General features: G+C 41.4%; 2 protein-coding genes and 2 pseudogenes across 2 annotated transcripts in view; 2 read left to right on the top strand and 2 right to left on the bottom strand.

Annotated features, from left to right (window-relative positions):
• The first annotated feature begins 233 nt into the window (after positions 1-233).
• LOC149048064 (uncharacterized) lies at positions 234-1,388 on the top strand (annotated as a pseudogene).
• Positions 1,389-1,728: 340 nt separating this feature from the next.
• LOC149048063 (uncharacterized) lies at positions 1,729-3,645 on the bottom strand (annotated as a pseudogene).
• Positions 3,646-7,957: 4,312 nt separating this feature from the next.
• On the top strand, positions 7,958-11,017 carry LOC113672287 (uncharacterized). Its single transcript, XM_027188563.2, has one exon. The coding sequence runs from the start codon at positions 7,958-7,960 to the stop codon at positions 10,871-10,873; it is 2,916 nt and encodes a 971-aa protein (XP_027044364.2). The 3' UTR covers positions 10,874-11,017.
• Positions 11,018-12,483: 1,466 nt separating this feature from the next.
• Positions 12,484-14,775, bottom strand: part of LOC113686632 (uncharacterized) — a 187,630-nt gene continuing 185,338 nt past the window's right edge. The window contains exons 6-8 of the mRNA XM_089198918.1: positions 14,396-14,775; positions 13,920-14,227; positions 12,484-13,093 (exon numbers count right to left, since the gene is read on the bottom strand). The exon at positions 14,396-14,775 is cut by the window's right edge and continues 15 nt beyond it. Coding sequence (XP_089055044.1) covers positions 14,538-14,775 — 238 coding nt within the window. The 3' untranslated portion in view covers positions 12,484-13,093; positions 13,920-14,227; positions 14,396-14,537. The remainder of the gene's footprint in view (positions 13,094-13,919; positions 14,228-14,395) is intronic.

Raw genomic sequence — 14,775 nt, 5'->3', positions numbered from 1 at the left:
TGATTTTGGTGATGGCTTCAGTTTCTGGTACTCTCCAATATTCCTTTCCCTGCGGCCTGAGAGGCTTTCACGTTTATAAAGAGATTTGGAAACCTAAGGTTGGAGACGTTCTTTCCTGCATCCATGAAAGAAACAACCAACACGATCAATACGCAATAGCTGCGACAAAATTGCTTCCTGGACGACTATCGAATGTAACACTCGGTCATTTACCACGTGAGATCAGTCGCTTTACAAGATTTCTTATTTCAAGAGGCGCAGATGTCTTCGTGACAGTAAAAGACGCACACTTTCGACGATCGCCAGTCATATAAGGAGGGTTGGAGATTCCAGTAGAGGCGAAAGTAAGAATGGAGGCATCTACGAAGAACGTTGAAGCAATTGAAAGGTTCAAACAACTGGTAGAACAGCATTACAAGGAGCCAGTGAATGGACAGTTTGAGGACTGTACAAAAGATGTGCTGCCTGATCATGAAGAGACGGAAAGCAGTAGTGATGAAGAGGACCAGACATTTCTTGATGAATTTCTTTTAGTATTGATGCGACTGAAGGCTGGATTATTCGTGCAGGACCTTGCAGACAGGTTTGGTGTTAGTACAAGCCTTGTGTCCAGAATATGTATAACCTAGATCAATTTGTTGTACTTGGAACTCAAAGACCTTTTCCCTTTTCCATCACAAGAGTTGGTACACAAAAACATGCCAGATGAGTTTGCCGAGTTTGCAACAACTAGAATAATATTGGACTGCACGGAGATATTCATTCAGCGTCCCTCTGCCATGCTTGTGCAGTCTGAAACTTGGTCAGACTACAAGCACCACAATACTTGGAAGTAACTTGTGGGAATCACTCCAAATGGGCAAGTCACCTTTCTTTCGGACCTCTGGGGTGGGCGGGTGTCGGACAAACAGATAACCAGAGAAAGTGGAGTGCTAGATTTATTGAATAGTGGTGACAATGTTATGGTTGACCGTGGCTCGGACATAAAGGACATTGTACCTGATGGTGTCACGGTTAATATGCCCCCTTTTTTAGCCGGACGAGATCAACTGACTGCATCAGAGACAGAGGAAACTATGACCATCGCCTCTGTGCGAATACACGTGGAGAGGGCAATTGGTAGGATCAGGACTTACCATATTTTGGATGGGAACTTACCCAACACTTTAAGCCCTTATGCAACACAAATAGCCACAGTATGTGGACTATTGACAAATTTTCTTCCTCCATTGCTGCCCCCTGCAAAACCAAAACCCTAAATTATTTTTTTATTACCAGTAACTTTATTTTGTTTACACACCTAAAATGATTTCTGGTATGTTTATCACTGATTTTGCAACCCCTAGACAATCAGATGGGAGATAAAGCAACAAACACAAATTTCAAGAAACAAGGTAATTAAATTGACAGTGTGGTTTCTTGAAGTTACGTTTTGTGGTTTGGTCTCTCTCCTGAGTGGCTCTTAGCTACTGTTGCTTAACTTTGGGGTTCTGTTATTTTAAGTGGAAAAGTGTATTGGTACTCTCCCAACACATTCAATATACCCATGACAAAATAAGTCTTAGTTTTATAAAGTTGTTAGTTTTATAAAGTTGTTAGTTTTATAAAGTTGTTGACTGTAACTAATGTAACACCTAGGTGACAATTCAAGTATTGTCAGTTCAAACTTCGCTCAATGGAAGTGCAAATTCATCCTGCAAGGTGATTTGCTTGTGTCATCAAGGTTCTTATGGGTACAGTTTTAGCACTGCTACATGAAAGGAAAAGTAATGGTTGTAGTTATATATGATGTAAATTTACTACAGAATAATTGTGTACAATTGCCTTTGAAATCACATTTTCAAACCAGTACTTGCGCAGCAATATTGGCCATATGGCAACCAACCTCCATGCAGGTATAGAATCTTACCCCGCTGCACTCGTCTGGTAATGAGCTCAGGGAAAAGAGCACGTCTGTAAAAGAAATCTATCTTTGGCAGGGAGTCACTAATCCAAGAGTTGTCCAAGTAAATTTTCTCCACAAATAGTGGTCTACTCTCTCCAAAGTATATTACAAGAATGATCCCTTTAAGATCCAAGTTAGAACAGTAGAGCTGCCCTTGAGTTTGTACATAATAATCATGATTACGTCTTAACCTTACAGTTCCATCAGCAAGTTTCTCTAGAAAAAAAGTTTTATTTTGGCAGGCTTCTTCGATAGTCATGCCTTCTTTGCTTAAAGGAGATTTAATTTCCATCCCCCATTTTTCGTAAGTATCCTTAATGGTTACAATCCTGTCTATGCTTGCCCCCAGGTATGGCTTGTCCTTGGACACCAGTAGCCCAATTTCCTCAACAGTAACATCAATGCCATTCTTTTCCATTTCCCTCATGTAAAGGGTCACTGCCTTTGCTTCACTTTCGATGCCATATTGAGTAGCATTTGTAGTAAAATTCGAGTAGAGGATTGATTTCAACTTATTTGAAGGTTCCACTTTGTTCTTAGCTGCTTTTCCAAAGTTTGAAGCTGTCAAAAGAGATTTCCTCTTTTCAAACCAAAGATTGTTTTTGTTTTGTCCTTGCGTTGTTCTCTCCGTTTCATCTATCTCTTCTTGAGTGATTGTTAAGCTAGAAACATAGGAATCAACCATAGATTTAAAGCGCTTAGTAGCAATATCGTAACTGTCTGTAAAAGGCACAGACTCTGGTGCCTCGTTTGTCTCTTCAGGGTCTGACTCCTCTACACAGTTTGAGTTGATGTCATGGAACAAAAAAAATGAACTGGCAGGGAGACAATTTTGGAGACTTTCACTTAAAATCTTGAAACTGTTTTCCTCTCTTGTTCCTTGATTGGGTGATCTTGGATCAAATTTTATAACCTTCGACTGAAGACGAATATTTTTCTTACCAAATCGTATCTTTCTGATTAGCACTTGGTCGAGAGGTTTAGCTGCAACGCTTTGGTTGCGGGGTACAACCCACACAGACAGGCGCGATGTGCATGACAAAGGCTCGGCATGCCTTTGTAATCCCCTTCTCGTAAAATCTTCAATCGCAAACAACACTCCTCCAACGTGATTACATTTACCTTTTCCAGATAAACCAAGTCCAGCCGGACACGTGCATGCCGCTCGCAAAATATCGCTCTGCGGTGAAAGCTCCACAACAACTCTGTAGGAATTTTTTTTCATTGATGGAACTACACTGGCTTTCACGTAGGTCTGACCTTGAAAGACTTTGCTTTCCAGCCGTTTCACAGTTCCTTCAAAGAAAAATTGGTATGATTTTAACTTTTTGTAATGTGTGCCCTTCAACAGAATATGGCGGTACTTGCGTGTTGACACCACAAGGTAATCGTAGAGCTGAATGAAGTTCAGTTCTGGAAGCTGTCCCAAGTCTGTTGACCATCCAAGAGCAGAGATTCGTCTCATTGTTTCGTCATATTTGAAATGGCCACTGTTTTCACCACAGTTTTCAGCAGTTTGCTGGGTATTTTCGACCGACCACGTCTGTCATAAGCAATGCATACACTTTCAGAACCAGGTCCGCCTTCATTCCGCCGGCATTTTCGGAATTGCTCTTCAAAATATTCCTCAGATCTTTGATTGTGAGTCTCTGTATATCCTCCAGCGTCAAAATTTCCTTGTCTTTATATTTTAAAACCATTTTTAGCGAAGATATAACAAACGATGCGAAACAGGTTAGTGAAACAGCTGTGATTTTGCTATGTTTGTATTTCCCGGGTCAACGTTAGCCTCGACATGATGTTTGCGCGGTTACTATTCCAAGATGGCGCCGGGAACTGTAAAAAGGCCTATTGGCGAAAGCGAGTCCAGTTCGGAAGAACAGCACCGTCACCACTGAGCTACCAGTGCAGGCCAAGCAAATTGGTGCAAATTTAAGTAGTCTATTCTTTTTTTACCACCATGTTGGATGTAGTTTAAAAAATCATTTAATTCAACTTAAATGCTAGTAAGCTGATACTTAACACGTTAATAGAACAAAACCTGTTCCACATTTTCACATATTGAATCTCCTTATTCACACCTGTCAATTCGATTGACAGCTGTTAGGGTTATATTTAGTACCCAAATTGTTATATTAACTCCTTTTTTTACAAACTGGATACTCAAAGATTATTAGATTATAGATTATAGATTCGCAGCCAGGATAAGACATCTTAAAAACTAGAATTAAAACGTTCTCTGGCTAAAAATCTAAAGAATATCACCTTTCAGCTGTCGCTCTACATCCTTTGACATGTAAAGTCTGCAGAGCGACAGCCAAAAGCTGATATTCTTTAGATTTTTAGCCAGAGATCGAGTTTCTAATACAAACAGAATGTAGGTAAGGGTGCGTTTCTTTCATTTTCTCATACAAAGTCTTATAATTTGACTTGATAGTAGTCAGGCATGGTTATTATAAAAATCAAAATAAATTCAGGTTTTAACTTGACGACTTGATATTTGATGTGTCTATAGCATTATAATAGCCCTATGCACTGCACTTTTCAAAAAGCATGATTAGTCACTGACTCCACAAATATTCGACAAGAACTATTTTAAAAAAACTGGTCAATTTGCAATTTTTAACTTATTTTGACTAACAAAAAAATTGAAATATTCATTAAAAATATTTCAAGTGTCAATACTTGAAGACCAATCATAGGACATACATCACCTAAAATTTCAATTCATTCCACCTAGTTTAACAGCTTCCAAGATACCATTATAAAACTTGCATTTTTTTATGTGGGCACCCTCGACCACCAATGTGGGCATATTTCACCATGTGGGGAGGTCCGACCTTTGACGTGGGCTTCTTCGACCTTATATGTGGGCAGATTCGACTCTTTGTGTGGGCGGGTTCAACCTTCGTGTGGGGAGGTTCGACCAGGACACTAACCCTAACCCTAACCCTAACCCTAAACCCTAAACCCTAACCCTAAACCCTAAACCCTAACCCTAAACCCTAAACCTAATTACATTCCCGGAGTGTTCACCTTGCCCACAATTTACCCTAATTAGCATAAATTTTTCTCATAGCAAGATTAAGGATTTTCCTTTTAACTATATAATGTTTGGTTCTCATCCAACGTTCTGTGTAAGTTTTAGAAGATATTGTTAAAAGTCTTTTAAGTTATAGTCCTTCAAAGTTTGAAATGAGGGCAGGTCAACAAGATCGGGAGAATCTATGAAGAAAGCGTTATTTATTCACCAAATTTTGCCTGCAAACGTTTTAAACAAGATAAACAATCACCACAGATACCCTTTGGCTAACCCTGGTGAATTAAAAATCTCCAAACTTTGCTCGGGAAAAAATGACGGCCAGGTATACGCTCTACACATCACCTTGTAAGACTGGTCGAAGAAATTTGGACTATAAGGTAAGGTGATCATCCATGAAAATTACATTTCTCTGTAAATGCGAGGGTTAGAGTTGAAATTTTCACAGGAAGTAACTATGTAAATTTTGTGTTATCACCGTAAGTTTCATGTTATTTCCACGCGGGAAACTCTTTTTAGAGTTGCTTTTGTACGGAGGACACTGTTCCAAATATTGTGGGGGCAAAGCTATTCCACATTTTCTGCTGAAGCAGTCGTTTTCTGCAAACATTCTTTAAAAGTTTTTACATTATTAGAAAGCTCTTTGCATGGGCTTTACATTGGCATTTCTTTAACTCCTAACCCTTGCATTGTTTTGAAGAAATTCTCTGATAAAGAAAGTGAATGGGGGCAAGAGCGCACTTTTTAGGTTGTCATGTAAAAAAATCATATAAAATCGATATTTTAATATAACATCATTATATCCTGATACAATAAAGACAAACAGTAGGAGCAGCTTTTCAGAGGTTTTTGAGTTCTTTAATGGAACTGTCACAGAGATATAGAGGTCTAAATCATGCACAAGTTCAAAGTGCCAGTTTTGTCATTTTAAGGACATGGTTGACTTAATGAGACCACAACTACCCTTTACCCTTAGTGAAATACAATGAAACTCTATTGAAGTATTATCATATAATGGGACTTTAACTTACTTATAATTCGTGATATTCCATCAAGCGTAAAGAAAGATATAGAGACTTCAAGCTCCTTTAATGGAACTCAAATACATTTGCATATTATGGTCAGCTTTAAGAGGCCAAAACTATTCTTCTGCTTTATCAATCTCAACGAAACTTTAACATAAGATGGTACATAAATAGAAATTAAATATACTTGAAATTTATGTAACTCCAATAAATCTACAAGAAAATATTTAAATTTGAAGATACCGTCATGATTTGCATAACATAGTCACTTTTCGTGCATCTGACACGAGGTCACCATTTCCACAAGCCTTCGACTGGTAAGTCATGCTTTTTGATGCTCCGTTATTCTTCTTGTTTAGCACCCTTAGAACACTAGGCAGAAGCAATCAAACTATTGAAAGAGATGTCTAAGGTGGTCGGGCAGCTTTCTTGAACATTTTCTTGCAATGGAAAACAGTTGCTTCTTCGTAGGCTTTGGTCAAAGTTTAAGGGTGCACTCTTGACCATGATGTTGTTGAAGGATCTCGTCACTAGGGCTTGAGGACCTCCTTTTTATATTTTTATGTGATATTATGCTTGTTTATGATGTAAGGAACCGTTTGGTGTTACTTGTTTTGAAATCAGTTCCTTTGTTCATTAACTATGACGTCATTTGGTCGGAAACTTTACAACTTAATAACTTTGCAAAGTCTCAGGCATTTGGCCACTTTAGTATTGATATTTGTTGGCTGGAGGAAGGCCTACATGCATGCCACAATTTGTCGCAAACGATAAAATCCTTGCGGAGTTATTAACGTTTAAACTTTCTTACAAAATGGCAGACGCAGTTTTTTGGTACCAAGTCCCCTCGGCGTGCGCGCGAAAGTGAGGGTAGACTTTAACTGCCTATATCTTCTAGAGGATATTAAATTTGAATGTGAAATTTACAGGGGTTGTACTATGGCCCACGAGCTACTCTCTCATGTAATAATATTTCATTTTTAACTGGATAGTGGATTCTTGAACTTGCATCTGTGGAGGATATCATTCAAGCTAGTTTGTATTTATGAAAAATGTCTGCAAAAGGCATTGAAGAAGTTAAGCGTTTGGCCACGAAAGGACTATGGGGGGATGAAGAGGCCATTAAAGAGCTGGGCCTAGAAAAAGTTCCAGAAGTTACAATCCCAGATTTGAAGGAGATTGACCGTTTCACGGTTGACAAAATTAAGAATGTGGCAGCCATCTCATTTGTAGTTGGGAAGAAAATGGGCCTTCCCTTACTAGAGGCATCGGCCAAAAACCTGTATGAATTAGTCAAATTTGTCGAGAAAGACAAACTAAAGACAAATACGAAGCCAGAAATGGATTGCAGTGATGTAGTTAGAAGAATGAGCTACTGCTGCAAAGACATCGCAGCATGGTCGAGGAAAATTGGGGAGGTGGAGGGCGGAAAAGTGCTCCACAAACTTGAATGGTTTTCACAGAGTCTAGCTCATTTAGAGATAGGAAACAAGGAGTCACTTCGGCTTATTGGTCTTAAGAGAATGCCAGTGGTAACAATTGCGCCGATAAAGAAAGTTCCTAACTCAATCACACTCCAATGCTATTATAAGAGGGCCCATTTGATTGCCTCAACGGCAGAGTATATGGGAAATACCACTTCGAATTGTATCACAATTCATGATGGCCATGTGTGATGTGATTGCAAGATCGCATCACCCAGAAGAACCAGAGCTCTCGGCAGACACCGACGGCCAAGACGTTTGCGAGACACTAAACGCTGAGATAGAAGACATCATGAGATGGGTAGAGCACTTAGCGGAACTAAGAAAGAAGGAAAGGGCTGATGAGGAAGAGGAAGATGACAGTGACCCAGCGTATAGTCCAGAATCTTCAGGGGAGGAGAGCGAGGAAGAAAGTGAAACCAAGGGAGAAAGTGAAAGTGACAGTAAGCAAAGAAGGAAAAAGATGCAGAGGAGAGAGGCAATGGAGATAGACAGCCCAAAACCATCATCAGCGGCGTCAAAGGAAAAACCAATGTATCTAGCATATAGAGGACCCTTAGACCTAACCAAGGATACCTTGTTTGCAGATTATCGGGAGGCTGCAAACTGCTATCTCTCTGCTGCTGAACTAGGTCTAGACTCAGTTGTGAGCAGCAGCACGTTGGCATTAAAATACATCTCTTATGTGGCTAAGACGCAGTTTGATATCGACCTTTCCAAAAAGCATAACATAAATGCCATAAAACGCACAGAAGTAGAAGACATGATGAATAACATGAGAGATGAATGTACTAAAGAAGGCGCCAAAACCAACAAATGTAACGAAACCACCTCTGCCGCTGATGGCGCAAAAAGCTCCAAGGCTAGCCAAAAAGCCTCTAAAGAAGTCACTCCCCGAAAATTCAGTCTTGCAATTAAACCCCCTACCAAGGATAAAGTTGAGGAATCGATATCATCGAGAGATGATGTGGAAGGAGAAGTTCGAGAGGAAGATGAGAAAAGAAGTCACCACTCCAAGGTGAGATGCAGAATCCCTGGATGTGGAATGATAGCAGGCGACATCAAGCGTCATCTTAAAGTGCATGTTGGTAAACAGATCGAGGAGGAAGATGTGCCGAGGGCTGCAGCGATTATGAAGGCAGGGAAGGCTACAAGGGGGCCAAGACAGGTGAGGGGGAAGAAGGAAGTGGAAACTCTGGGGAGATTACGAAAATGGTGCCCGGTAGACGGCTGCAACACAATCACCAGCTATCTTAGTCAGCATCTGGTAAAGGCACACAGGTTAAAGAGCTCCCATACCCAGTATAGGGTCCATCTCAAGGAGGCTGAAAGGTATACTGGTATCCAAGAGTTAGACTGCCTCCTCACTCTACCATCCAAGGCACCGTCATCCAAGCTGACATCTCCGTCATTCTTAACTGCTCAACATAATCCACGTGAACACAAAACCAACGAAGATGAAGAAATAGAAGAGACCCAAGGAATAGAAGAGACCCAAGAACAAGAAGAAGAAGAAGAAGAAGAAGAAGAAGAATGGCATCCAAAGGGAGAGGTGGAGGAGAGTGACGAAGATTCTGAAGATGCTCCAACCATAAAGATCAGGAAGGAGGAGTATTACTCAGCGACAAAATTTACGAGTTACCACCACCAATGGCTCTCTGGTTTCTTTAAGTACCTGAAGAGCCCATCAGCGGGCTACAAAAAGCTTGAGAATAGACTCCAGCACGTGGGCCAGGTGGAGAAGCTCTTGGAAACGCTGGACCCCAACGGTAAGGACATCACCATCCTAGGGGAGGAATTTGGAGATATCGTATGGAACAAATGGGTCAGCCCACACCTTTCTGAGGGAACGAAGGCACCAGGTACGTTGGCCTCCTATTTGACCAGTCTGGAAAAGTTTTTCGTTTTCGTCACGTCCGACAAGTACCAAAGAAAGGAAATGCCGCCGCTGCATGGCAACGATTTGGATGTGTTTAAGGGGACCATCAACGCCCTGAAAGGCTGGCGTGTAACTATCGATAACGAAACCCAGGATGTTCAGCACCGGACCCATCTCAGAGAGTGCGATACTCTCTTGACGGGAACAGACATCAACCTTCTCTCTCAATCAAAACCCTACATGGATGGTATGAAGGCCATAACTCAGGCCAAGGCAGGAAAAAGGCTCTCCATACAACAATTTACAAATGCTCGCGATCTTCTTCTGGTAAAACTCACGCTACTTGTGGCATCTCGACCTGCCCCGCTAGAGAATGCTCTTCTTGAAGACTACCAAAAAGCGCAGGAGAAGGATGGAAACAGGGTCATGTTAATCCCGAAGCATAAACGATCAAGAGAGGGACCAGCACCACTTGGCATGGATAAAGAGGTGCAAGATCTCATGGAGGTCTATGTCAATAAGATCAGACCACACTTTGTTGCAAAAGATGTCAAACACCTCTTCGTTAAGAGTGACGGCCAACCATTCAACAGAAATACCATTGGAAAAAGATTCTCTGCTTTCTTCGAGAAAAGTGGCGTGAGGACCGACAGACGCGTAAGCCAGACTGCTGTAAGAAAGTTTGTAACAACGGCAGCGAGAAGGCATGCCCCAGAGGAGATGTCGAATATCCAGAGGGTCTTGTGCCATAGCGAAAGGTCATCTCACAACAGTTATCTTAGGTTGGACTTGACAGAGACGGCCTCACACGCCATGAATATCATAAGGAAAGTCACCTCCAGTGAAACAGAAACTAAAACAAAGAAAGAAACTCTTGCTGAAGAACTTCCCGAGAAACAAATGAAGAAAGGTGGTGAGGAGAGTGACCAAAGTGCAGACGTTGATCTTCCTGGGCCAAGCCAACTAGCGTCTGAAGATGACGAAACCTCCACAAATGTTATCCCACCAACAGTCTCCCCTGGCAAGGTTTCAAGTCTGACAGAAAAACAGAAAGAAGCCATTAGGGAAATCTTTTCATCTGCCATTGAGAGAGGGGAGAAACAACAAATGATGGCTGTGCGAAATAAAATGTCGACCACACTAATCTTAAGGAAAATGACTACTTCTATCTCAAAGGTAAAACAGGTAACCAACTTCGTCAACTACCTAGTGAGCAAACGACCCTTTGAGGTGGAAGGTTTGCCAACCCAAGCAATTGAAGTTGAAGAATGGCTTGATGACCAATCATCATCACTAAAATCTGATCAACGGATGCACTGGGATCAACGAGATACACAAGCGATGGAAAGAAAGTTCCGTAGGTTTCGAAAATGTCCACCTAAACAACAACTAAGGCAGATGTTCATGGTGAATGCACGCCTAGCTGCAATCTGTAAAAAGGAGGGTTTCAGTCGGTGCTACGAGAAGGTAAAGAGCATTATGCGGAAGAAAAACAAGTAGTGACTCCAGCTACACGTCATAGTGAAAAATCACTGCTTCTCTGTAAATAACTTTGTTCGTGTTGCTTCCGTTCCTTTTACTAAGTTAGTTCAAGCCGTTGCGTGTCTTTGTTCATGTTGCTTCCGTTCCTGTTACTAAGTTAATTCAAGCCATTGCATGTCTGTAAATAAGTCTGTTCATCTTGATTCCGTTCCTATTACTAAGTAAGCTCAAGACGTTGCGTTCCTGTAAATAAGTTCGTTCATGTTTCTTTGTCAGACGTTCTCCTGGCAACAATGAGTTGGGCTGGTTACCCGATGATACCCTCTGGTATTGTGAGAGTTTGTCAGGGATCAAACACAAGCTGGGGTAGCCAATCCCTGGGGAGTGCCCCACAAACTTTCACAGTCCCAGGTAATACTCTTGTCGTTTGAAACGGCAAGAGGGGGACCAGGAAACCACTTATCACAACAGTACAACCCAGTCCTCGTGTTATGACTATGGCCAAACTTATAAGCGTGCTTACTATGTTAAACTTCATTCAGATAAACTGAAATTTACCGCTCCAGCAGATTGATCCATTGTTAAACAGTGTGCTAGATTTCAAAGATACACCATGAAGGGTTCCAAAGTTACAGTGGTCCTTATGACTGGACCTCCCATTACTTGATCATGTTGCCAGTCAATCTGAAACAAAAAGATTAAAGTTGTCCAATCCGATTGATAAATTCTCCCTCTAAAAGTACACGTCAACCACAATAACTCCTGCAACTTTCAGCAAATTCGCCCATAATAAAAGAAACCTAAGACAAAAAATCCCTCGATCTGAAGTGAGCAAGACAACACAAAGGGCCAGACAACAACAGGTGAGGGCAGGACAACACCCTATGTGGGCAAGACAACAACGTGTGAGGGCAAGACAACATTCGGACAACACACAAATGGGGGCAAGACAACCAAAGAGGGCAAGAAAACATTTTTGTGGGGGGAACACAACACACAATGGGGGCAGATTAACGCAGGAAAGTAGCCCTAACCCTAAGCCTAACCCTAACCCTGACCCTAGTTTCCACACGCGATGGTTGAATTTTAGCCCGAAAAAGAAGGTGAGTGTTGGGGTTACCTGAAAAATTTCTAAGCAAGGATGGATTTCTTTCTGGAACCATTAGTAGTTGGAAGAAAATTTGCTTAGATAATAACCCTTACCGCCTGTCTGGGTAAAACCTTGAATTTAGAATATAATGCACTGCTTTTCTTAACGAGGATTTCTTTCATTTCAATATGGAGGTCGAAATTTGGCAAAGTGCCCTTAAAAGAGATTTCAGACTGACAATTGGAAAAAGAGGTTGAATTTGTCTGTTCAGAGTTTTGTCGGCAGTCTTATATTGTTGTTCAATTCCTTTCTCTGAACTGCAAACCTTTTGGTGAAATGAAGGTGAAAAAAAAAGACCATTTTATTGCAGTTGGTTGACAGGCTAGGAAAGGAAAGCTGCATTTATAACGATCATGGTGACTAGAGTTAAAGGAGACACTTTTGAATGTTTTCATCTTTGTGGGCACAGCAACCTGCTTCCCTTTTGTGGCGGTTATTGAAAATAACTTATTATAGCAGAGAACAAGCACACATATTCTTAAACATCAAGTCAATTTTATTTTAAATGTGTTGAACTCCAAAATAACATGCTGGTTGAATTTCAAAATTTAGAAAAACTATCTGTCATCTTTGTCACAGAAAAAATTAATTTCCTCATAAAACACGACTGCCCTAGCTTGAATATTTATCAACAGCTGGTGAGGAACTTTAAAAACATCTTGCAAACAGAACATTTATGGAACACACTGGCCTGAGTTGAACTCCAAAATGAACATGCTGGTTGAATTTCAAAATTGAGCAAAACCATCTCACCATTGCCACAGAAAAAATTAATTTCTTCCTTAAACACGACTGCCCTAGGTTGAATATTTTACAACAGTTTGAGAGAGACTTTGACATCGATCATCTTGTTATAAAATTGACCAAAACCACCTGGCAGGCAGTACGGGCAGTTCTGATCCCCTTCGTCCTAGGAGTCTCTCGCGACCGGCTCTCCCAAGTAAGTGCAGTCGGCCCCAGTAGTTGTCCAGACATCGGACTCTCTGCTCCACTATTCCAGTACGTTCCTCTGTGAAGACCCCGAGAGCTGCAGCTCGTCTAGCCTGCTGTAAAGCCTGTGTGTCTGAAGATTTGGCCGGTTGTTCTACCTAGGGAGAGAAAAAAAAAAGCAACAGGTGAAATAGGTACCTCCACTGACCTCACAAAGTTATTGTTAATGTCTACCTGCTGTGTTGCATTGAATCAATTTTAAACTATTGGAGTACGCAATGCAAACTCTTCAGAATGGGGAATTTCAAGATCACTTTACAGCATACTTTACTGTCAGGTAAATGCACTTAGAGTACTTAGTACTTTGAGTGCATCTATCCGCCTGTAAAGCACTAAGAAGTCTCCAAGCTTCCTATTTCCATTGGGCGCTTTGCATCAATAAAGTACAAGAAAAAATAATAATAATAATAAAGCATGCTTCGTGCAAGTAGTGAAAATTAAAAAATTAAAATCAGGTGAAAATTTTTTAACCTACCATTGGTTCATTCTCAATTTCCCCCTGCCTCTCTAACAGGTCAAAATTAAATTTGGGTTAAAAGTTCTTGACAAAGATCGAGTCTCAATTTCCTCTGTCTCCTGGCCCCAACTATTCAGAATGAGGAATTTCAAGATCACTAATCTAATTCCCCATTAGGGCTATGAAAAGAAAAAATAAAAAGAAAAAACTTAAAAAATATAATCATCATAGTAATAAGAAGAAATCCAAAATCAGCCTAGGTAAGAAAAATTTGGACCCAACTTTAACTGTGACCTGTTATAAATACATCTCAAGATGACTTGCTCTCGGAGGAAATAGGCTGCAAGTGAAAAATTGTGTATGCCACCAGCAAATGCCAATCTAATATTTTTGAAGTTAGCACCTATCAAATCATTTTGTCAATCAATGCAGTTGTGCAGTTCTTTATTTATTAAATTCCAGTTCACCTGTTGTGGGTCGCAAGGTTGATTTTCCTGCAGGAACTTTTGAAGCCTGTCCAAAGACTCTCTGGTGGGTAGGCGTGTTGCTATGATTCCCGGTAGTGTCAGAGACGCTCCTGGGGGTCGGGTGGTGCTTCCTGCTGTGCTTCCTCATCCCTCGGTCTTTGATCATCAGCTGCTGGCGCTTCTGCGGATACCTGGGATGCTCTAGTCCTAGCACGTCTGGGAGTTGTCTGCTTTCTTCGTCTGACCATCCCAGAGCTGCCACTGGGTCTTCGTGTTAGTGTTGCTTCCGCAGCTGTGACTTGCAGTGCCTGTTATAAAAGGGTAAGATATATCTAGTTGGTCATCTAAAACAAGGCCTGGCTGATGAAAAGGATCTTTAAATGCGTGTATTATGGTTATTTGGAATAATGGGTTCTAAGCTCATGTACTGACTGACTGACTGCCTGACTCGCTCTTAATCACAGGAGAGACCCTACCTGAGTTGTTGTCTGCACAGACACGTAACACTGCAGCAGATCTTCTATATGCCTGGTCATGGTTTCAGTGTATTCTGGGGTTCCTTGGGTGGGAAGTGGATCCATCTGGTCTCCAGCATCCCACCCGACGGAGAGCTCTGACTCATCCGAACTGCTGTCCTCCCCGTCGTCTGGAGCAGAAGCTATCGTGAGATCCCAGAAAGAAGAACTGGCCAGTCTGAGCCCCTTTGTCTGTTCCACTTCCAGGGGCGTCATGGTCGGGAAGTCGACTCCAAAGCGAACCATCATTTCCACGAGACGTGCGGGCTTGTCTCTCTTTCCCACATATCTGATTGCTGCCGTTCACGCGAGCATCAGTTCTGTAACGGTCAGTCCCAAAC

Source organism: Pocillopora damicornis, chromosome 3 (assembly GCF_964200805.1).
Source record: "Pocillopora damicornis chromosome 3, jaPocDami1.2, whole genome shotgun sequence".
NCBI lineage: Eukaryota > Metazoa > Cnidaria > Anthozoa > Scleractinia > Pocilloporidae > Pocillopora > Pocillopora damicornis.
Note: the sequence above shows the minus strand (reverse complement) of the source record. Positions and strands in the feature narration are given on the sequence as shown.